This window comes from Bison bison, unplaced genomic scaffold (genome assembly GCF_000754665.1).
Source record: "Bison bison bison isolate TAMUID 2011002044 unplaced genomic scaffold, Bison_UMD1.0 scf7180017864163, whole genome shotgun sequence".
Classification (NCBI taxonomy): domain Eukaryota; kingdom Metazoa; phylum Chordata; class Mammalia; order Artiodactyla; family Bovidae; genus Bison; species Bison bison.
This window is the reverse complement of record NW_011494735.1, coordinates 13,355,665-13,380,392: the sequence shown is the minus strand read 5'-3', so window position 1 is coordinate 13,380,392 and position 24,728 is coordinate 13,355,665. Positions and strand designations below refer to the sequence as shown.

At 36.5% G+C, this 24,728-nt stretch overlaps 1 protein-coding gene across 8 annotated transcripts in view; it reads left to right on the top strand.

Moving 5' to 3' along the window:
- SLC16A7 (solute carrier family 16 (monocarboxylate transporter), member 7) overlaps nucleotides 1-24,728 on the top strand; it is a 195,306-nt gene that overhangs the window by 118,973 nt on the left and 51,605 nt on the right. For all 8 annotated transcript variants that reach the window (XM_010841608.1, XM_010841611.1, XM_010841609.1 and 5 more), the window contains one exon: nucleotides 14,655-14,901. In XM_010841608.1, coding sequence (XP_010839910.1) covers nucleotides 14,685-14,901 — 217 coding nt within the window. In that variant the 5' untranslated portion in view covers nucleotides 14,655-14,684. The remainder of the gene's footprint in view (nucleotides 1-14,654; nucleotides 14,902-24,728) is intronic.

Genomic DNA, 24,728 nt, shown 5'->3' with positions numbered 1-24,728 from the left:
GCATTGGAGAAGAAAATGGCAACCCACTCCAGTGTTCTTGCCTGGAGAATCCCAGGGACGGGGGAGCCTGGTGGGCTGCTGTCTATGGGGTCGCACAGAGTCGGACACGACTGAAGCGACTTAGCAGCAGCAGCAGCAGATAGCATATTAAAAAGCAGAGACATTACTTTGCCAACAAAAGTTGGTCTAGTCAAGGCTATGGTTTTTCCAGTGGTCATGTATGGATGTGAAGTTGGACTGTGAAGAAAGTTGAGCGCCAAAGAATTGATGCTTTTGAACTGTGGTATTGGAGAAGACTCTTGAGAGTCCCTTGGACTGCAAGGAGATCCAGCCAGTCCATCCTAAGGGAGATCAGTCCTGGGTGTTCATTGGAAGGACTGATGCTGAAGCTGAAACTCCAATACTTTGGCCACGTGATGTGAAGAGTTGACTCATTGGAAAAGACCCTGATGCTGGGAGGGATTGGGGGCAGGAGGAGAAGGGGATGACAGAGGATGAGATGGCTGGGTGGCATCACTGACTCGATGGACATGAGTTTGAGTGAACTCTGGGAGTTGGTGATGGACAGGGAGGCCTGGCGTTCTGCGATTCATGGGGTCGCAAAGAGTCAGACACGACTGAGCGACTGAACTGAACTGACTGATGCATCTCACGATAACTGCTTTTACACAGTTCTCAAAGTATAGTATTATAAATCAGAGGAATTGTTTGGTATGGGATATTCATTTCTAAATCATCATAAATAACTGCTTGTTCATATTATTTTTTCTAATTTCCCATTATAGAAACATCTGTGGTTTGTTTGACCCTTGTTATCAATTGTTAGCATTCTCAGAGTTCTTTTAACTATAGTACTAGTTTGCATTTACAATAAGTTGTGTTACTGACATTTTGTGGCCCATGCTCTATTGATATCTCTGCTGTCTAGTTGTTAAAGTAAATCTGTCAGTAGGATGTAAAAGGTGGCCCACTTTGAAGAACAAAATAACCTCCCAGGATTAGACTGCAATTTAAATTCAATTACATGTTGGAAAGGAAAAGATTTGATTCAGTTAAATTCCTATTATAAAACTGGGTGAGTTGTCTCCAAAACATAAACACTGTACATTAATTTGACATTGCTGTATCCTCTGTATAAGACAGAGGGGACTAAGAGCAAAAAGACCAGTCCATTATTCTCTAAGGAACATATTAATTCCTGTAGGTGAAAACATAGTTCACTGTATAGGTAGGATGTGAAGAACAACTCATACTTTATTTATAGGCTATCAAAAAGAATTTATAGTGAAGGCAATAGTCTCTGAACATCTACTGCTTTAATTTGTGACTCAGTTTGCTAAATATATTCTTTCTGGACTATTTTGAAACATTAACTACTAGATTGTGTAGACTGTTCATAAAGGTTCATGAAATTGACACATCATGGTTTAGATTGAGGAAGTTAAAGAATTATTATTTATAAAGTATATAAAGGAACATTCTGATGTAACTGAATGAAAAAGGCCTTGAATATAACACTAGCATCTAAGCATTGACCATCACTTTAATACATCACTTTGTTCTACACTTTCTTCTCCATAGATTAATCAACCCATACTGATTTCTAGAAGGGAAGGTGCAATTCTTGGGCTTCAGACATCCTACCACATAAATTTTTTGAAAAACACTTAAAGTAGCCAAATGTTTTCATCAAGCCCCCTTTTGTTAACAAGAATGTCATATTGTAGCCTATATACTAAAAAACATTATAGAAAGGACATGTAAATAAGCTGGAGTAACAGTGAATTTTCTAAAGACTTGGAAGGATAGTTGGCAGTTAGTATTCCAGAGAACAAATATTTGAATTCTGATGGAGAAGACAGACACAAATATGTGCAAGGATTTAAAGATGTACGTTCACTAGAAATAAATAAAATAAATAGAAATAGAAATAAAACTGAAAGATTATATTTGGAAGCAGAAAGAGCAGCCTCCAAGTTGGTGTGTTAAAATGGAATCGATAACAAGGAGCCTAACAGAAGGATGCTAGTCATGGTATCACTGTGATCACTGACTGGACACTACACTTTGGAAAAATCACTTCGTACCTCTGATTCCTTATGCTTTTATCTGCAAAAATGATTAAAAATACCACTTCCTCTTAGTTCATGGGATTATGATAACTAATTGAAGTTTTAGAAAAAAATTGAAAGTGCTAAAGCATTTCTTAAGCTCCTTGTTTTAAGTAAAATCCATGATAAACATGTGACATATATGTGAATTGCTAAGAAATCAAATTAGCCAATACTACAGCATGGCTTCAGTATATATACTATAGTATATATAGCCTAGTTACAGTAATCAACACTACTTTAAGAAAATTTATTGGAGTATAGTTGCCTGCCAATGTTGTGTTAGTTTCTACTGTACAGCTAATTGAATTTGCTCTATGTATACATATATCCCCCCGTTTTTTAATTTCTTTCCCATTTAGGGCACCATAGAGCACTGAGTAGAGTCTCCTGTGCTATACAGTAGGTTTGGTTAATTATCTATTCATGGCATAGCAACCAAGTATTCTTGCCTGGAAAATCCCATGGACAGAGCAGCCTGGTGGGCTACATTTTAAATGCTTAAAGAGCTATACACGACTTAAGCAATTTAGCCTGCACACAGTGTTTATATGTCAACCCCAATCTCCTAATTCATCATCCCTTTGACCCCCTTAGTGTCCATACATTTTTTTTTCTATATCTGTGTCTATTTCTGCTTGGCAAATAGGTTCATCTATACCATTTTTCTAGATTCAACGTATATGCATTAATATACAATATATGTTTTTCTTTTTCTGACTTTACTTTTGACAGTCTCTAGGTCCATCTACATCTCTACAAATGGCACAATTTCATTCCTTTTCATGGCTGAGTAATAACACTGCTTTTATAGAGATGAATAAGCTATAAGCTTCATGCCTACCTGAACGCAGCCTCCAAAATAGTTTCTTTCCTTCCTATATTAAGGATTGGTTTTTTTCTATTGTTTTTTTTAAATCAGACACACAAATTTTGAAACACTGACTTCCATTTTTAAAACTAAAGATCAGTATGTGCACTGCATGATTTTATTTGCATAAATGTATGTAAAAATATGATAGTTTAATAGGTGTTGAGAAAGAGATATAAAATAGGTGAATATAGTTATAGCTATCGCAGAAGTTTCCTGGGTTATTGACTAACGTGTTGAAAAAACCCTGGGTATGGGTTTGTCTTTCTGGAGTAAAATAGAACCGTCAGGTTAAAGCTCTGTGACAATTTTGTAGAAACGTTGGTAAGCATTTAAAATGTGGCCTTGTCATGTGCTCTTGTGCTGGCCCCTGTGTTGACCTTCATGAACCATGATGATAATTAAGCACAGATGGAGGGTCAGTGCCCATTTGTCAGGAATGCCTGAGGCTTTCCTCTGAGGCTTTGCCCTGAACTCCAGGCAACTCTCTCTGCCAGAGGAAACTGACTGAAAATGTTTTTCCTCCAAATATAAGAAGGGTTTTCTTCATTTAATGGGCTGGTTACTTGTGGTAGGGTGAGTTGCCACCCTTGAATTACTCAGCTTCAAACAAGTCACAGAGGCTCCTGAGCCTCCTGGTAGGTCCAGAGCAGAGGTAGCGGCTTCTCCCTGCTGTTATTCCAGACATAGAAGATCCACTGAGTCTGGAACTCTTCCATTCCTAGCCTAAGTTAAAACTAATTCCAACCTTATCCATTTCTCAGATTTTATTTGTGGCTCACCTTAATTCTAATCCCAATCCTCCTTTTCTCACTGACTCAGCAACTAGATAACAGACTTTCCTCATGCTCTCAAACCTCATTTAGCCTGATATTGATTCACTTTAATTCAACACTTTTCGGTAGGTGGCCCTGGATGCAAGGCAGGCAACTGATTATTTAATTGACAGAGTTGACTTTTTCTTAACTTTCATCTAGACAAAGGAATGTGTGACCCAAATAAAATAAACCTTCAGTATCAGATTTAAGTTGAAATAAAGACATTTGATATATTAGGGCAATTTATTAGCTTATTCATCAATCACCCAGATCTGATTAGGGCATTTGATTTTTAAACCACAAGATTTCTAAATACTTTTGGTTTCATTTTCATAACTCAGTGTGTCTCATTGTAAGACGTGTATTATTGATTTGTTATTGTTTAGTCACTAAATCGTTTCCGACTCTTTGTGACCTCATGACTGTAGCCCACCAGGTTCCTCTGTCCATGGGATTTCCCAGGCAAGAATACTGGAGTGGATTGCCATATCCTTCTCCAATATTGATAGTATTTCTAATAATTATCTTTTAAATTTTCTATTTATTTTCATTGTCAGTGGATATTTTATTTAATTGAATTTTAGAGCAAATTATTTAAATGAGTATAGGGAGTTATTGGACAGCTAATGAATACCAATAAATTTCCTTCTCAAATGGTAGATGTGTAATTTACCATTACTTAGAAAAACACCGGCTCTTCATTTCATACTTTTAATTTTTTTCTCTTGCACCCATTTCATCAGTTTGTTCATATCTAAGTAATTGGCAATAAACTGACAAATATATATGCACAAATATATTTATGTATGTATATTCAGTTTTGTTAATTATTAAAACAAGGTCACAATTTACTGGATGAATTAAAGGTAGTGACTCTAGTGAGATTTGTGAAACTCAATTTTACATGTAACCTGTGTTTTTCCATTTCTTTAGAAAATCCAGAGTCTGCACTACCCTCTCTTCCTTTGTATTGCCTTCAAATACCACACTTCAAGCAATAGTAATGAGGTTTAACAGTATCACTCATAATCCAAAGAAGTCTATTCAAGTGAACATCTGTGGACTGTGTTTTTCTCTACTCTGTTTTTTCCTTGATTATGCCCACAAATAAAAGGAATAAGACAGTAGCCATAAGTTGTATAAAATATAGAAATGTGCACAGAAAAGTAACCTGAGCCTAATGAATGTGTATGAATTTGGTCTGAACTATTGGTCAACACAAGACTTGTTAATAATAAATAGGTAATAATCTTGAAAGTGGAATTTTTTTAAGCCTTCATTGATTTTGGTCTAATTTGCAATTATTCAGCTCAGAGACCCTAAGATGTCAATTTAAGTAGAAGAAACAAAACAGGTTGGAGATAAGGAAGTGAAGAAGTATCTGAGTAGTGACTTGCAATGAGGTAGATGTGATTATAATTAAAGTCAAGTAAAATATGCTGGAGAAAGAGTAGAAAAGATACTATCCTGTGATAAACTGGTGAGCTATGAAAAAATAACAATATAGAAATCAGAGTACTGAGGAAAAAAATAACTGCACCATATAATGCTTTTTAAAAAGGCCTTTTCACTTTTTTGTGAGCATAGATTTCAATGGAAATCCTAACATCAACCTTGCTCATTAGTAAATTTCAATATTAATAATAATAATATTATTTGCATATTAGTATATTTAAATATTTATATTTATATAATGATTTTAAAATAATGGACTTAAGAAGAAATGTTATTTATGATTTGTTAAATGACTGAAAAATAAATCATCCTGTTGTATTTCTGTGTTTAGCTTATAGATGTGATAAATGCTACAATAGTTTAAAATCATGAATTGATAATGAAAGATGTTTTAGATTCCTTTATGCAAGCAGGAAAATAGCAGAATGAGGACTTTGAACCTCATGATAGTTTATACACTCTGATAATGTAACAAAAAGTAGTTTACCACATACAAATGCCCTTTGATAGTTCTTTAGTATTCTTCTAGAATTATTTGCTTTCCAAGCATTAAGAAATTTGATTAATAATAGAATGAAAAAATTCAATAATATATAAATTTAGATTATTTAGACAGTTTTCAAAGACTGAGTGCTATTTTCATCTGATTTAACCACCACTTACAATCTGTCTCTTTCCTTTTCTGTCTTACTTAATATTATAGTTTTTATAAGGTGCTATTTCCAGTGCTCATATGCCGTCAATCCATCATGTTGGATTAACTGATGACTAAAGAGAAATGAAATTAAATAGCTAGATAGACAAATTTTTATTGTTTCCAAGAAACCAAAGATGATTACAAAAGCAGACTGTAAACATTCTGAAGACATACAAATCTTTTCAAAACCATTCTTTGACAAGATATATTTTCTATCAATTTAAACAATTAGCATATGTGGAATATTAATAAACTTACAGAAGTGTCCCTGCTAGGATGTGTCCATTTTTCAATAGAATCTACATTCTGTGCATTATTTGTGGTGAAAGTTTTTCTTTTTTTTTTTAAATCTAAATTTACTTATTTTAATTGGAGACTAATTACTTTACAATATGGTATAGATTCTGCCACATATCAACATGAATCTGCCACAGGTGTACACGTGTTCCCCATCCTGAACCTCCCTCCCACCTCACTTCCCGTACCATCCCTCTGGGTCATCCTAGTGCACCAGCTCCAAGGATCCTATATCGAACCTGGACTGGTGATTCGTTTCTTATATTATATTATACATGTTTCCATGCCATTCCCCCAAATCATCCCACCCTCTCCCTCTCCCACAGGGTCCAAAAGACTGTTCTATACATCTGTGTCTCTTTTGCTGTCTCGCATACAGGGTTATCATTACCATCTTTCTAAATTCCATATATTTGTGTTAGTATACTGTATTGGTGTTTTTCTTTCTGGCTTACTTCACTCTGTATAATAGGCTCCAGTTTCATCCACCTCATTAGAACTGATTCAAATGTATTCTTTTTAATGGCTGAGTAATACTCCATTGTGTATATGTACCATAGCTTTCTTATCCATTCATCTGCTGATGGACATCTAGGTTGCTTCCATGTCCTGGCTATTATAAACAGTGCTTTCATTTGACCTTAATGCTGTAGTTTTCCTGACATTTCAGGTAGGTTTCTAACATACAAATGTATCCATGGAGAGAACTTTTCCAGTTGTTTTCTTAAAGTCTTGGAACATTAGATGTCTTTGACTATTTTGATCCATAAGAATATTTTAGATAAGCACAGATGACATAATAAAAAATACTTAGGTTTATTTTATGCTTGTTTCCTCTTCTAAATACATTAAACAAGAGTCTTATTTCTAATTTTATTTATGTAATTTTAAGAGTCAGCAGTGATTAGTGAAATCCAGTCCCTGACATTATTGTTTCACTTGGGTTTAATTTCTGATATTTCCTGAGCTTTAGTCTTATTTAAAAGATAGGGACAATATCTTATAGGCTTTTGTGGAAATTTAGCTGAGTAAATAAATACTTGATAAGCACTTAGCATAAGTACTCAATATTTGAGTCAGAGATCCCTTTATTCATTTTTGTATACTTATGACTTAAGTTATAGATTAATTAGATTATACTACATTTAAATCAGTAAATTCATCAGAAATATATGAATATAGGAAAACAATAAAAATAGATGCAAAATTATTAATAATATTGTGTTAGGATAGTGTGATTATGTAGTTTCTTTATTTTCTTGGTTTTTAAATAGTATTCTATTACAGGGATCAGCAAACTATAGGCTTAGTCTAATTTATAAACAAAAGTTTATTGGAATATCCACACTCATTTTTTTTTAGTATTGTCTGTGGCTGACTTTGCACTAAAACTATTAAGATATGAGTAGTTATGAGAGAGACCATACAGCCTGTAGAACCTTAAATATTTATTATCTAGTCCATTATAGGAAATGTTAGCTGACTTCTGCTTTATAACTATCAATGTTATAAAGAAAATAAAATGTAATTGTTGATCTAATTGAAAAATAGAGTAGAATCTTCACTACAATTATCCAAAAGGAGAAATATCAGAAGGTGATAGGAAATGCCAGTAGATATGTCTAAATCTCATGCAAGAATCATTCCATTCTTTGGTTCAGCATCAAACTGGAAGGGAAATCCAGAGCTATTAAGTATCAGTTAATGAGATCAGGATGAACATATGGTGATTAAGTACTTAAAATCCTAGTCAAAGCAATTAGGTAAGAAAAAAAAAAATCAAAGACATCAAATTTGAATGGAAGCAGTAAAAAATTATCTGTTTCCAGATGACTTGACCTTATAGAAACCCTATACTCCATCAAAAAAAAAAAAAACTGTTAGAACTATCAACAAATTTGTAAAGTTGTAGGATACAAAAATCAGTACACAAAAATCAATTGTTTCTATGCACTAATAATGAATTATTGAAGAGAGGAATAATACATTATTGTAAGAAAAAAAAGTTCATTTACAATAGAATAGCACCAGAAAGAATAAAATTCTTAAAAATACATGTAACCAAGGAAGTAAAAGATGTATACATTGAAAAGTATAACATTGATGAAAGAAATTAAAGAAGACAAATGGGAAGCTACTCCTTGTTCATTGATTAGAAATATTAATATTGTTAAAATGTTCATATAACCCAAAGCAATCTACAGGTTCAATGCAGTCCTTATCAAAATTTCAATGCCATTTTTGTTGAAATAGAACAATCAATCCTAAATTTTGTATGGAACCACAAAAGAACCTGAGCAATCTTAAAAAAGATCAGGAGGTATCACACTTCCTGATTTATATTACCTGATTTCTAATTCTATAGAAATAGATTTATATTTCTAATTCTATTTCCTGATTTCTAAGTCTATTATTTCTAATTCTTAGTCATAGAATTAGACAATACCACATTGTGGTATTGTCTAAAAACAGACATATACATCAGGAAAACAGAATAGAGAGCCCAGAAATAAATGCATGTATTCGTCAATTAGTTTTTGACAAAGATGCCAAGAATATACAATGGGGAAAAGATAGTGTCTTAAATGGGTGCTGGGAAAACTGGATATTCACATGCAAAAGAGTAAAACTGCACCCCCATTTTACACTATTAATAAAAATCAACTCAATATGGATGAAAGGCTTGAACATGACCTGAAACCATAAAATTCCTAGAAGAAATATAGTAGGGGTAAGCTCCTTGACATTGTCTTTGTGATGATTTTTTGGGGGATTCAACATCAAAAAGGCAACAAAAGCAAAAGTAAACAATTGAGACTATTAAACTAAAACTAAACTAAAAAGTTTCTTCACAAAAAAGAAAACTGTCAACAAAATGAAAAGGCAGCCTATGAAATCGGTGAAAATACTTGTAAGTCACATATCCAATAAGAGGTTAATATCTACAACATACAAGGAACTCATGCAACTCAATAGCAAAGAACACAAATAACCCAATTTTAAAATGGGCAGAGGACCTCAATAGGTATTTTTCTAAGGGAGACATAAAAGGCCAACAGGTACATGAAAAGGTGCTTAATATCACTAATCATTAAGGAAATGAAAATCAAACCACAGTGAGATTTTACCTCATACTTATTAGAATGGCTATTATCAAAAAAACAAGCGATACTGGAAATTATTTGGAACAAATACTGGCAAGAATGTGGAGAAAATGGAAAACTTTTATGCTCTTGTTTGGAGTGTAAACTATTTTCAGCCTCTATGGAAAAAAGTATAGAGGTTCTTCAAAAAATTAAATGTAGAACTACTACCATATGATTGGGCAGTTCTACTTCTGGATATATATGCAAAGGAAGTTCAGTACAGTCACTCGGTCATGTCCGACTTTTTGCAAGCCAATGGACTACAGCACGCCAGGATTCCCTGTCCATCATCAACTCCCAGAACCTACTCAAACTCATGTCCATTGCATTGGTGATGCCATCCAACCATCTCATCCTCTGTCATCCCCTTCTCCTCCTGCCTTCAGTCTTTCCCAGCATCAGGGTCTTTTCAAATGAGATGGTTCTTTGCATCAGGTGGCCAAAGTATTGGAGTTTCAGCTTCAGCATCAGTCCTTCCAATGAATATTCAGGACTGATTTCCTTTATGATTGGCTGGTTGGGTCTCCTTGCAGTCTAAGGGACTCTCAAGAGTCTTCTCCAACCCCACAGTTCAAAAGCATCAATTCATCAGCATTCAGTTCTCTTTATAGTCCAACTCTCACATCCGTACAATACTACTGGGAAAACCATAGCTTGGACTATATGGATATTTGTTGGTAAAGTAATGTTTCTGTTTTTAATATGCTGTCTAGGTTGGTCATAGCTTTTCTTCCAAGGAGCAAGCGTCTTTTAATTTCATGGTTGTAGTCACCATCTGCAGTGATTTTGGAGCCAAAAAAAATAGTCTCTCACTGTTTTCATTGGTTCCCCATCTATTTGCCATGATTGATGGAACTGGATGCCACGATCTTAGTTTTCTGAATGTTGAGTTTCAAGCCAATATTTTTCACTCTCCTCTTTCACTTTCATTAAGAGGCTCTTTCGTTTCTTTTTGCTTTCTGCCATAAGGGTGGTGTCATCTATGTATCTGAGGTTCTTGATATTTCTCCCGGCAATCTTGATTCCAGCTTGTGCTTCATCTAGCCTGGCATTTCACATGATGTACTTTGCATAAATTAAATAAGCAGGGTGACAATATACAGCCTTGACGTACTCCTTTCCTGATTTGGAACCAGCCTATTGTTCCATGTCTGGTTCTAACTGTTGCTTCTTCACCTGATTACAGATTTCTCAGGAGGAAGCTAAGAAGGTCTGATATTCCCATCTCTTTAAGAATTTTCCACAGTTTGTTGTCAACAGAAAATTGGTTCAGAATTGGGAACACGTGTACACCCGTGGCAGATTCATGTTGATGTATGGCAAAACCAATACAATATTGTAAAGTAATTAGCCTCTAATTAAAATAAATAAATTTAATTTTTTTAAAAAAAGAAAATTGGATCAAAGACTTACTGAACATGGCCCCACCCATCAGAACAAGACCCTGTTTCCCTCTCAGTCTCTCCCATCAGGAAGCTTCTATAAGCCTCTTATCCTTATCCATCAGAGGGCAGACAGAATGAAAACCACAGTCACAGAAAACTAACCGAACTGATCACATGGACCACATCCTTGCCTAGCTCAATGAAACTATGAGCCATGCCATGTAGGACCACCCAAGATGGATGGGTCATGCAGAGAGTTCTGACAAAACTGGAGAAGGAAATGGCAAACCACTTCATTATTCTTGCCTTGAGAACCCCATGAAGAGTATGAAAAGGCAAAAAGGTATGACAATGAAAGATGAACTCCACAGGTCTATAGGTGCCCAATATACTACTGGAGAAGAGTGGAGAAATAACTCCAGAAAGAATGAAAAGATGGAGCCAAAGCAAAACCAACACCCAGTTGGGGATGTGATGAGTGATGGAGGTAAAGTCCAATGCTATAAAGAGCAGTATTGCATAGGAACTTGGAATGTTAGGTCCATGAATCAAGGGAAATTGGAAGTGGCCAAACAGGAGATGGTAAGAGTGAACATCAACATTTTAGGAATCAATGAACTAAAATGAAATGGAATGAGTGAATTTCTCAGATGACCATTATATCTACTACTGTGGGCAAAAAACCCCTTAGAAGAAATGGAATAGCCCTCATAGTCAACAAAAGAGTCTGAAATGCAGTTCTTGGATACAATCTCAAAAATGACAGAATGATCTCTGTTCATTTCCAAGGCAAACCATTCAATATCACAGTAATTCAAGTCTATGCCCTGACCAGTAATGCTGAAGAAGCTGAAGTTGAACAGTTCTATGAAGACCTATAAGACCTTCAGAACTAACACCCAAAAGATGTCCTTTTCATTCTAGGGGACTTGAATGCAAAAGTAGGAAGTCAAGAAATACCTGGAGTAACAGGCAAATTTGGCCTTGGAATAAAAAACGAAGCAGATCAAAAGCTAACAGAATTTTGTGAAGAGACCATGCTGGTCATAGCAAACACCCTCTTCTAACAACACAAGAGAAGACTTTACATGTGGACATCACCAGATGGTCTATAGTGAAATCAGATTGATTATATTCTTTGCAGCCAAAGATGGAAAAGCTCTATACAGTTAGCAAAAACAAAACTGGGAGCTGACTGTGGCTCAGATCATGAACTCCTTATTGCCAAATTAAGACTGAAATTGAAGAAAGTAGGGAAAATCACTAGACCTTTCAGGTATGACCTAAATCAAATCCCTTACGATTATACAATGGAAATGACAAATAGATTCAAGGGATTAGATCTGACAGACAGAGTGCCTGAAGAACTATGGACAGAGATTCATGACAATATACAGGAGGCAGTGATCAAGACCATCCCCAAGGGGGAAAAAAAAAGAAATACAAAGGAAAGGCAATCATTATCTTAAAGAAATATCTGTATTTCCATGTTCACTGCAGCATTACTTACAATAGCCAAGATATGGAAACAAGCTGTGTGTCCACTGACAGATGAATGGATAAACAAAATGTGTACACAAACGGGACTTCCCTGGTGGTCCAGTGGTTGGGACTTCACCTTCCAGTGCAGGGCATGAAGGTTCAATTCTTGGTCAGGGAGCTAGATCCACAGGCCTCGTGGCCAAAAACTAAAACAGAAACAGAAACAGTATTCTAGCAAATTCAATTAAGACTTTGAAAATGGTTCCCATCAAAATGTATATATACACACACACACACACTTACAATCACTAATACACACAATGAAATATTATTCACTTTAAAAAATAATGAAATCTTGCCATTTGGAACAACATGGATAACCCTGCAGAGCATTATGCTAAGTGAAATAAGCCAGATGGAGAAAGATGAATTCTGCATCATGACATTTAGATGTGGAATTAAAAAAAAAAATCATACTTGTAGAAACAAAGAGTAGATGCTAGTTGCCAGAGGCTGGGGGATGTAGAAATGTGGAAAGGATGGTGAAAAGGTATAAACTTTTAGTAATTATATGAATAAGTTCTTAGGATCTAATGTATAATAAGGTGACTACAGTTGATAAAATTGTGTTGTATAATTGAAATTTGCTACCTTAGTAGAACATAAAGTGTTCACACCAAAAAACGTAAATATGTGAGGTGACAGTTGTATTGATTAATTCAATTGTGGGAATACTTTCATAATGTATATTAAATCATCTTGCACATTTTAGATATATTTTACCTTTGTCACTTATAACTCAATAGAGCTGAAAAAAATCAAAAAAAGAGGTTATTATAGTTTAATGTCTGAGAACTTCCTTGCAGATATGCCTGACTCACAAAATGTAAAATAAGTCTTTTAATCTGTAGCCTGTTATCTGTTAATTGCAGATTATACCAATTTCTCTCCATATTTGAAATGCCGTAAAATATTATGTTAAAAAAATCTTAAGTATATTTGCAAAAATTAACATTAAAAAAAAAAAGAGTAAAAGTGATAGTTTTCCACCCTTTACTTCCATTCTGCTACTCATCATTGTAGTATTTATTCTAGGGAAGCAGTGCTCTACCTATTTTAAGTTTCATTTTTATCACTTTGCCTGTATGTGTTTCTGAAGGTAAAGGCCTTGGATAGAATTATGGACAAATTAGAAGACTTTAAAGAATATTTTCACAAAATGTGGAAGGTGATATAGAAGATCATTGAAAATATCTTAGATATAATTTGACATCAGACAAAAATTAAACCTCTATTTCTCTTCGTAGATACTGTTTTAGGTTTTTTTTTTTTTTTTGGTAGTTTTCCTGGATTAGTGGCAGATTTAGCTTTTATTTGCATATTTTTGAAATTATCTTACCAACGGACAAGTGTTTACTTTTTCCTCTATATTTCAACTGAAAAATATTTGCAAATGGAATGAGAGTAGTAAAAAGAAGATGCTGAGAAGTATTGGCAATTACAGCTAAAAGCCAAGTAAGCAACATCATTCTACAAAGAATATTGATGCTAGGGAACCAAGGTTTTTTAAATTTAATTTCAGTTGTATTAAGCTATATGTGATCATTCCTTCCACAAGAGAGTGGGTACTCTATACCATAAAGCTAGCAGTTAAGTGTTCCTGTTGTTTAGTCGCTCAGTTTGCGATCCTATGGACTGTAGCCCCCCAGGCTCCTCTGTCCATGGGATTCTCCAGGCAAGAATACTGGAGTGGGTTGCCATTCCCTTCTCTTTAAGGGTTCCTAGGCATATCCAAAAAGGAAGTCCCTTCCTTTGAATAAAAATAACATACAATCTGTTTGATTGGGAGCATTTCACTGCTATGAAGAATTCATAAAATGATAGGTAGTACCAGCTTTGGAAGTGCATTAAAATTAATTTACTAGAACATACAATTTCTAATCTTATAATATGCCTACTATTTAATTCTCTAAAATTCATCAAATGTAATATAAGATCCTTTTAACCTTGGTATATATAATCCTAAAAGTTTGGATTAAGAAATCATTCTAAGGGATGACAGCTCCATTTATCTTAGAAATCAGAGTGAGATAGCGGTTGTTTCTTTGTTGGTACTTTAGTATAGATCTGAACTTAACTTTCTCTTTGAGTGCTTTTTGTTTCCGTGAACAAAATGCTTTCAGTTTTTAGCTCATAACAGAGTTACATACCTCACTCTAATTTTTTGGTAAATTTGCTGATAACTTTCTGAATAGCAGAGTATTAAAAAATATTTATGAAAATTATACAGTTGTAGTTAATGTAATAAAAATATAATATTATTTTGGTAACTCAAAAGTGACATGAAAATGCAAGTATGGCCTAAACTATTATTCCCTTTTTTTTAACACAGGTTACTTGAATTTCAAATAGAGAAGCAGAAATGCCACCACCAGGAGGCACCCCACCACCACATCCACCTCCTGATGGAGGATGGGGCTGGGTAGTGGTTGGAGCAGCTTTTATCTCCATTGGATTTTCATATGCGTTTCCCAAAGCTGTCACAGTATTCTTCAAAGAAATCCAGCTCCTATTCAACACTACCTACAGTGAAATAGCGTGGATATCATCCACAATGCTGGCTGTTATGTATGCAGGAGGTAAGCTTCTTTGGACTAAATTGATTTCTGGTTTAAGAAAACAATTGCTCCATGCCACAGTATTTTACATGTAGTATCTTGGTACATTAAAATCCTGTTTTCATATTACCCTCACTTAAAACCAAGAAGGATAATTAGGGCTGAATTTTTAGTGATTTTTAGTGATTCAGCATATTGAACTATTCACTTCATTCTGAGTCTTACTAGAGTATTTATTTGAATGAGCATGGCTTTGCACAAACTAAGGTTTACTAAATTATGGAATTTTTAACGGTGGCAAATTTCCATTTAATTTGGAATAGAGGCTATACTATAATGTTAGTATCATTTCATAACATTCCTACAATTGGTAGACATGCTTTTTTATGAATGGGAAAGAAACTCAAGTTGCTGACAACCTATTTTCTAAGCCTAGGAAGTAATTCACTTTAAGCTGCAAAAATGGAGTGTTATCATGTACATTCTGGATCCATTCAAGTTTGTGTGAATAAAATCATTCCTTACCTCTGTAGCTTGTTAAATTTGTATTTATTTAATATAAATTAAATATTAAATATCTGTGTAGCTTACTTAAGTATTTTAACATTTAAATAGTTGCTTGACAGTTTTCTTGTTACATTCCATGTTCAAGTGAGGGTGTGATTCATGAGGGATAGTGAATAAATTGGTACCATAGTAGTGTATTGGCCAAAAAGTTCATTTGATTTTTTTTCTGTAATGTGGCTCTAGTAGTGCTTAGTTGTCTTTAAATTCACTTGAAACAATTTTGTTGAATTGTATTATGACAGATGTCATAGTGTGCATTAAAAAAAAAGCATATTAAAGTTGGTGCATTTTTGTGTAGCTATTTTAATATTGAAGATGGAATAAAACATTTTTGGCATATTATGCTTTATTATTTCAAGAAAGGTAAAAATGCAACTGAAACACAAAAAGATTTGCATAATGTATGGAGAAGGTGGTGTGACTGATCAAAAGTGTCAAAAGTGATTTACAAAGTTTCATTCTGGAGTTTTCTGTCTGGACAATGTTGTACCATTGGGTAGATCAGTTGAAGTTTATAGTGATCAAATCAGGATATTTATTGAGAATAATCATGTAATACCATGTGGGAGGAAGCTGACATACTCAAAGTATCCAAATCAAGCTTTGAAAAGCATTTGCACCAGCTTGGGTATGTCAGTCACTTTGATGTTTGAGTTCCTCCATAAATTAAGCAGTAATAAAACCTTCTTGGCTATATTTCCACATTATATTTCATTAAATATAATGAAATGTTTTTACAACAAATTGTGATGATGAAAACTGGATACTATACTATAATGTGGAATAGAAGAGATCGTGGGGCAAGTGAAATGAACTATCACAAATCACACCAAAGTCCAGTCTTCATCCAAAGGAAGTGATGTGTGTATGGTGGGATTAGATGGGAGTCCTCTATTATGAGCTCCTTCCTGAAAACCAAACAATTCATTCCAACAAGTACTGCTCCCAGTTAGAACAACTGAAAGCAGCACCTGAGGAAAAGCCTCAGAAGGAGTAAACAGAAAGTACGTAACTTCCCATCAGAATAATCCAAGACCACACATTTCTTTGATGACCAGGCAAAGACTGTTACAGTGTGGCTTGAAAGTTCTGATTCATCCATCATATTCACCAGGCATTGCGGCTTCAGATTTCCATTTATTTTGATCTTTTTAAAACTCTCTTAATGGAAAAAATTTCAATTCCTTGGAAGACTGTAAAAGGCACCTAGAACAGTTCTCTACTCAAAAAAAGACAAAAAAGATTGGGAAGATCAAATTATGAAGTTGCCTGGAAAATGGCAGAAGGCAGTGAAACAAAATGTGACTGCATTGTTCAATAAAATTCTTGGTGAAAATGAAAAATGTGTCTTCTATTTTTATTTTAAAACTGAAGGAACTTTTTAGCCAACCCAATACTGCTGACTATTAAAAACTACTGGATTATTAGTGCATTTTTGTGTCACCTATCAGCTTTAAATCAATCCCAACATCAGACAAGATTGTCTACAGATTTTTTAATCATTACTTAAAATATTTAGATTTTAGGATTTTCATTTTTCAACTGGATATTTGACTTTAAGGTACAGATAGAGACTCAGAATATAAGCACTTAGAAGTGTGTGTTAGTTGCTTAGCCATGTATGACTTTTTGTGACCCCATGGACTGTAGCCTGCCAGAGTCCTCTGCCCATGGAATTTTCCAGTCTAGAATTCTTGAATGGGTAACCATTCCCTTCTCCAGGGAATCTTCCCGACCCAGGGGTTGAACACGGGTCTCTGGAATTGCAGGCAGATTCTTTACCATCTGAGCCACCAGGGAAGCCCAAACACTTGAAGAAATTATACAAATCATCTTTCAATGTCTTACTTTATAGGTGAGGATAATATGGTTCATAGTGATTGTGATATAAGATTAGGAATAATATCAAAAACGTGTTCACATTTATTTTCAGCTCAGGCCTCTCTAAATGCTTAGTGTCTCATATGACTTAATCCTCTTAACATTCTGTAAAATAAGAATTACTGCTCTCCATTCTATAGCCACGGAAATAGATAAAATACTTTTCCTAGTTCAAGCAGCTCATTAGGGACATAAATTGAGACCCCCCAACACATGTAATCACTATGCTCTTCTGCCATTCTCTTCCCTCCGTAAAATGGCAGGGCTATATCTGTCCAAGGCCTTCCACAAACCTGATTCAGGTGCTGCCCCACCAAGGTTGTTGCTTTAGTGACATAATAATGATTCTTTTTGCTGTTTTTGTTCAGTCGCTCAGTTGTGTCCAATTCCTTGGACTGCAGCATGCCTGGCTTCCCTGTCCTTCACCATCTCCTGGAGCTTGCTCAAACTCATGTCCATTGAGTCAGTGATGCCATCCAACCATCAAATCCTCTGTCATCCCCTTCTCCTCCTGCTTTCAATCTTTCCCAGCATCAGGGACTTTTCCAGTGAGTTGGCTCTTCACATCAGATGACCCAAGTACTGGAGTATTGAATTATTCTTCAGGATATAGTCTTTTTTTTTTGTACTACCAAGGTAAAAATTTGATCCCCCAATAATCCTTTGTGTGTGTGTGTGTGTGTGTGCGCGTGCACGCGCATTGGTGGGTATTTTCTATTTTCCATAAGTCAGTGATTTTACATTAATCCAATATATGTCACTATTACCCTTTTGGTTGCGTTAAATTGATGCATTTCTGTTCCAGTACCAAAAGATATCTTTAAAATGCTATTTGGGTATGTCAATGGACAATTCTGCTTTTAAAACACTTTAAGATTCTCTGTTGGACAGTTGCTTTAAGGGTTGTCCTGTGTTGTCTCTGATGACTGTAGAAACAGTAGATACTGTGCCCTCAGTCTAGTTCATCCATCCCATGGGTCAGGTGTTCCTTAATAATGTTTTGCTAAAGCAACATTGATAACTGTTTTGTCCTGAGTTCTAAAACATGCTAATGTTAAGATATGTAGTTTCCTGCTTCTTAAATACAACTGAAATGGATTCCTCTAGTGAATTTGTGTAAGTTTACTTAAATTTGGACTTTGGGTTCCATACATTCATAATTTTCAGTTGAGTTGATCATTGACTAACTTACAAGCAACACAAAAATGTAAGTAACCTTTTTGAAAGTGAAAGGTGCTCAGTTGTGTCTGACTCTTTGTAACCTCATGGACTGTACAATCCATGGAATTCTCCAGGCCAGAACACTGGAGTGGGTAGCTGTTCCCTTTTCCAGGGTGTCTTTCCAATCCAGGGATTGAACCCAGGTTTCCCAGATTGCAGGTGGATTCTTTACCTGCTAAGCCACAAGGCAAGTCCAAGAATACTGGAGTGGGTAGCTTATCCCTTCTCCAGGGGATCTTCCCAACTCAGGAATCAAACCAGGGTCTCATGCATGCAGGTGAATTCTTTACTAGCTGAGCTATCAGGGAAGCCCAAAGCCTTTGTAGTCTTCCCTTAATGAACTCCATCCAGATAGAGAATTAACAGAGAGCATGGAAGGTCATATGGATATTTTAAGGGCCAGGCCTAGAAGGGTTAAAAGACATTTCTGCACACCTTCCCTTGGTCAGAACTTTTATACTGCCCTACCTAAAGGCTTCCCAGGTGGTGCTAGTGGTAAAGAACCTGTTTGTCATTGCAAGAGACATAAGAGATGTGGGTTTGATCCCTGCATTGGGAAGATCCCCTGGAGATGGGCATGACAATCCAGTTCAGTATTCTTGGCTGGAGAATCCCATGGACAGGAGTCTGGCAGGCTACAGTGCATAAGGTCATAAAGAGTTGGACACTACTGAAGGGACTTAGCATGCATGCAGACCTAGAGGCAAGGAAGGGTTTCTGGAAATTTAGGGTTTCTAGAGGAAGAAACAAAATAGGATAACATAGAGCAAGTCTCAGACAGAGCTTGATATCCTAATAATCATTCTCTATCCAGTGAAAACAGGATGTATTTATAGACTTAACCATGATCATATGACAGCCTTCCATTCCCTGGCTGGCTCTGAAAGAATGCTCAGAATGAAGAACAGTCCAATTACTTTTCTCAAACCAATAAATCTCAGCATCAAATTATAAATAAGTAAATAATATAAATGGGGCTTCTCAGGTGGTGCTGGTGGTAAATTTGAAGACCATAAGGCAAAAGGCATATAGTTTACTATTAAGAACAATGAGTCTCTATACCAAGTAACTGAAATATTGTGTTCAACATAATGCTAATTGCTTTAGCCTAGAGAACATCTAAGATCTGACACTCATTAGGGCTTAGCACTCAACCTATTAATCACCATGGTGGGGTCACAGGGTAAGATGGAGTGTGTTCAGAAGCTTGGCCTATGATGTCTGGGCTGGAGTCTCTTGTAGCAATTAGTTGGCATCTGGGCCTTGGTAGCAAGGTATTATCTTCCCTTCTGATGTCTGAATTAAAAATGAAACTAATAAAAGGAATGCAGGAAGGATGGCAAAGAATACAAATTATGTTTATCCCTTACTTCATCCTTAGAATAATAGCATTAAATTACAGCAACCCATCTGGCCAGCCATATGGTCTCCTGGAGTTCTAACGAATTTTAGCAAATAGGTCAAGCAGAGTGGTCACCCCATTAATAAAGCACTAATTAGAAGTAGAAAACATATTACAATTTAAACTTTCCACATTGTTTAGACAGATATAAGGATTTATTTTACAAACAGTAATTATGTAGGATTATCTTTTAGTGCAATGTGTGTCTGTGTTACTATATCAAAAGATAATGTGAACACAGTTAGCTACACAATTGTAGAACACAGATTTGGGGCTGCCAGTCTCTGTGAGAACCTCATGTTAGTTTTCTGGTATATCTGTTATGACTTGGAATAATCAGCCATTCTAAAGAGGAGAGTTGGCTTTGTCTCCATGGCAACTTACTCTTCGGTTTTATGTGAGCATTGACTGCCAATTGTGCTAAAGTAAGGGTGATGGTTTTATGATGGATTACTTTACACAAGGGACCAAGCATCAAACCACTGAGCTTATTTTACTGGAGGCAAACAAGCAAACAGTTTTAGGAATAGGAGGTTGGTGACCATGGTATATAATGTGTATTTATCTAATCTTTAAAGTCAAAATAAGTTCACTATATTATTTTACTTTGTGTTCTGACTATGTTTGAAGACTGGAGACTATTAAAATAAGTCCTATAGTGCTGTATCTTCAGTTCAGTTCAGTTCAGTCGCTCAGTCGTGTCCGACTCTTTGCGACCCCATGAATCGCAGCACTCCATGCCTCCCTGTCCATCACCAACTCCCGGAGTTCACTCAGACTCACCTCCATCGAGTCCGTGATACCATCCAGCCATCTCATCCTCTGTCGTCCCCTTCTCCTCCTGCCCCCAATCCCTCCCAGCATCAGAGTCTTTTCCAAAGAGTCAACTCTTCGCATCAGGTGGCCAAAGTACTGGAGTTTCAGCTTTAGCATCATTCCTTCCAAAGAAACCCCAGGGCTGATCTCCTTCAGAATGGACTGGCTGTATCTTAGCAGCAGTTAAAAAAGGAAAGTTCATTCTAACTCTGTGATTGTGATACCTAGGACTTTCAGCTTCCGCTTAACTTCACAAAACCCGGGAAGTACCAGGTACACTTGGGCAGCCCTGCACAAGAAGTTTATTTATGTCCTTCTTACACCTATGCCATAAGTACCTGTGCTCAGTCATGTCTGACTCTTTGTGGCCCCATGGTCTGTAGCCTGCCAGGCTCCTCTGTCCATGGAATTTTCCAAGCAAGAATACTGGAGCAGGTCGCCATTTCCTTCTCCAGGGAATCTTCCCAACCCAGGGATTGAACCTGCCTCTCTTACATCTCCTGCATTGGCAGGCAGGTTCTTTACCACTAATGCCACCTGGGAAGCCCCATACCTATGCCATGGTGCGTAATTTTTTTCATCTATGAGTGTATGTATTGCTGATTGTCCTAGGAAATTTGGTACAATGTGGCAGAAGTCATTTTGCTCACCAAACTTCCATGTGCCCTTGAATATTTCCCAGCTTCTTTACACTCAGGTTGAGGCCAAGTGACTATTCAGTCCAATGAATTGTGAGTGGAAGGATGTTTCTCATCCCTGGACACCTGAGCAAGGCAATTCTAGCTGATGCAGTGTCTTCCTTTTGCCCACAACCTTCTTGCATATGATTTGCTACAATGGGAATATTCTTGGCCCACTTTACATTAATACTTTGGATGAGGAAGAAAGGACTTTCTATTAAGCTTCTGCAGTTTTGTCATGTGGAATAAAACTTAGATTATACTAATCAGTACAGACATGAAGGCTTATATTGTCATGTAACTATGAATTATATAAATTTTAAGACTAGAACAGACTATAGGATGTCCTTAGTCATTGAGTTTATAGTATGTCATAAGGTTTGTATGTGTGCTACTTTTTCAGTTCTCTGTTAGAGAAGAGTAAGCCTTCAGTATCACAAATGAAAAAGGAGTCATATGTGAAAATCAGCATTGTCAATTTTCAAGGGAATAAAAGTGAGAAGCGGGCACTTCAAGACACAGAAATAGGGATCAAATAAAGCCCATGGAACTTTCTTTGTCCATCTCAAGAAAAGGATGGAGGAGGCAGGAGTCAAGGGCAGATCCCAAGTATGCTTAGGCCTTTGAAACTATTCAGGGAGATACTTTCTTACAGAAGGCTGCTAATCCAGTCCACATAGTATTGGATTATTACTAAGGTTTATTTTCAAAAGAGAGAATTTAAGAAACTTTACTCAAATCCCTTTTGATATGTATGCTTTAGACAATGAACATTTTACTTACTGACCTATGGAAAGAACGTACCTATTAATTTATTCCTTGGCAAGAATAAGAATATCTTTCCTGATTTGGGGTTTAAAATTACTCTAAAATATGCTATTCTCTCATAGTTTACCCAGATGTGTTTTGGCTGCAAATGACAGAAACCTTATTCAAATCCCCTAAGGCTTAAAGAGAAAACATCCTGCATGAAGATCAGAAAAGGGTCTCAGGTAACAGAGTCTTCCAGGTCAGCTAATGCAGATGACTGCTATCTGTCCATCATATTTCTGTCTCCCCTCTACTCTCCGGTGGAATATCTTTGTCTATTTACTTTAGTAGCCTCCTGCTGACACAAGGAAGATGATTAACAGCTTCTACATCTTATATTTCAGTCTCAAATTTGACATAGGGGAGACTGCTTCTCTTCCCTAAGTTGTATATAGACAAATTCTGGGGAAGACTGCTAGAATCTGGCCTACTTTTCATCTGCCCCTGAAGGCAGTGGATGGATGAGAAGCTAACATTGGCAGCCTAAGTGGAACTGTATATTTGGTGTAGGACATGGGCAGTTCCCTAAAAGAAGGATAACACTCTTCCCTGAGGAAGGAAGGCTCTTGAAGAGAAAGCAATGTGTCCGTGACTCTTTTTAAAGGAGCTTCCTCAGTGGCTTAGCGGTAAAGAATCTGCCTGTAATGCAGGAGATGCAGGAGCCCCGGGTTCAATCCCTGAGTTGGGAAGATCCCCTGGAGAAGGAAATAACAACCTACTTTAGTATTCTTGCCTGGAAAATCCCATGGAGAGAGGATCCTGGCAGGCTGTGGTCCATGGGGTCCCAAAGAGTTGGGCCCGACCGAGTGACTGAACATGGCACTTTAAAAAATAGACTAATATATGATTTCCCAGAAATAAAACCATATGCCACTTTTTTACTAATCACTCAGTCGTGTCCGACTCTTTGCTGCCCCATGAATTGCAGCACGCCAGGCCTCCCTGTCCATCACCAACTCCCAGAGTTCACTCAAACTCACGTCCATCAAATTGGTGATGCCATCTCATCCTCTGTCATCCCCGTCTCCTCCTGACCCCAATCCCTCCCAGCATCAGAGTCTTTTCCAATGAGTTAACTCTTTGCATGAGGTAGCCAAAGTACTGGAGTTTCAGCTTCAGCATCATTCCTTCCAAAGAACACCCAGGACTGATCTTTAGGATGGACTGGTTGATCTCCTTGCAGTCCAAGGGACTCTCAAGAGTCTTCTCCAACACCACAGCCTTGCTACAGTACTGGATTAATGGGACCTGGAGGCCCTAGGGGCAAGGAATTTTATGAAAGTAAGTTCTGACTTTTTACCCTCATGGGGAGGCAGGGAATTATGAAGTTTGGATTACTCTAAACTTAGGAAGGATTTTCAGATATATGAATGGCCCAATTCCCTGAGTCGGGAAGATCCCCTGGAGAAGGAAATGGCAACCCACTCCAGTATTCTTGCCTGGAGATACCATGGACACAGGAGCTTGGTGAGCTACAGTTCATGGGGTCACAAAGAGTCGGACATGACTAAGGTCACATGAATACACATATGATGGCCCAAAAGAATGAGCTATGTCCACTTTACTACCTGAAAAGTAGGAGGCATAGGGGAAATGCCACAGCAAACATGAGTAAATGCAATACTCCTTTCAAACTGATTATTGACCTATTAATTTCTTGCTCTATCCTCTGTTTCCACACTTTATTGGCACAGGTTGCTCTAGTAAGCTCTCCTGCTCCTAAGGAAAATACAAGATTAAGTTCCTATAAGCTGCTGGTCACGTTTTCATCAACTGATCAATAGATAACTTTGTTTTATGTGTGTTTCTATTTAAAGACACCTTATTTAATATATATCATCAATTCATTAACATGAACCTCATGGCAAACAGCACTGTTACTTGTGGCTGAAAGAAAAATGTATAATGTATATATTTCTCTTTTGAGGCTCATCACAGTCTTCTTGTGCTTAGTAACCCTAGGCAGCAACTAGAGCACTAGGTTTGAAAGCCATTTCAGACAGCAAAATCACCAGTAGAAAATGATTTGGGAAATGTAGGAACTAGATAAGGAGACCCTTGTTTATCAATTGAGAGCTGAAACAAGAAGGCAGAGTGTCACCTTGTTTGACACCTCAGTTGGGAACATGCATGGCAACTGGTTCCAGTTTGTTTCCACTTTGCACATCTCCAGGATGACAGAGAAATTACTACAAATATTGATTTGATGCTTACAAATGCATTTTAGGGAGCAGACAGGTTCGAAAATGCAGAATCCAAGGATAATGAAGATCAACTTACCTATAGAATTTATGTGAGAGAATGACTGTGCCTGTGCTGTACAAAAAAAGTTTGGAGTAACCCAGTTTTTATTATAGTTGTTTTATCTATTGTTTTTAAGAATGAGATAAGCCTGCACAGTCAAAAAGTCAACTTACATTAACATTTATGATTGTACTGATGCAATTGATTATCACCCTTGATTTTACTGA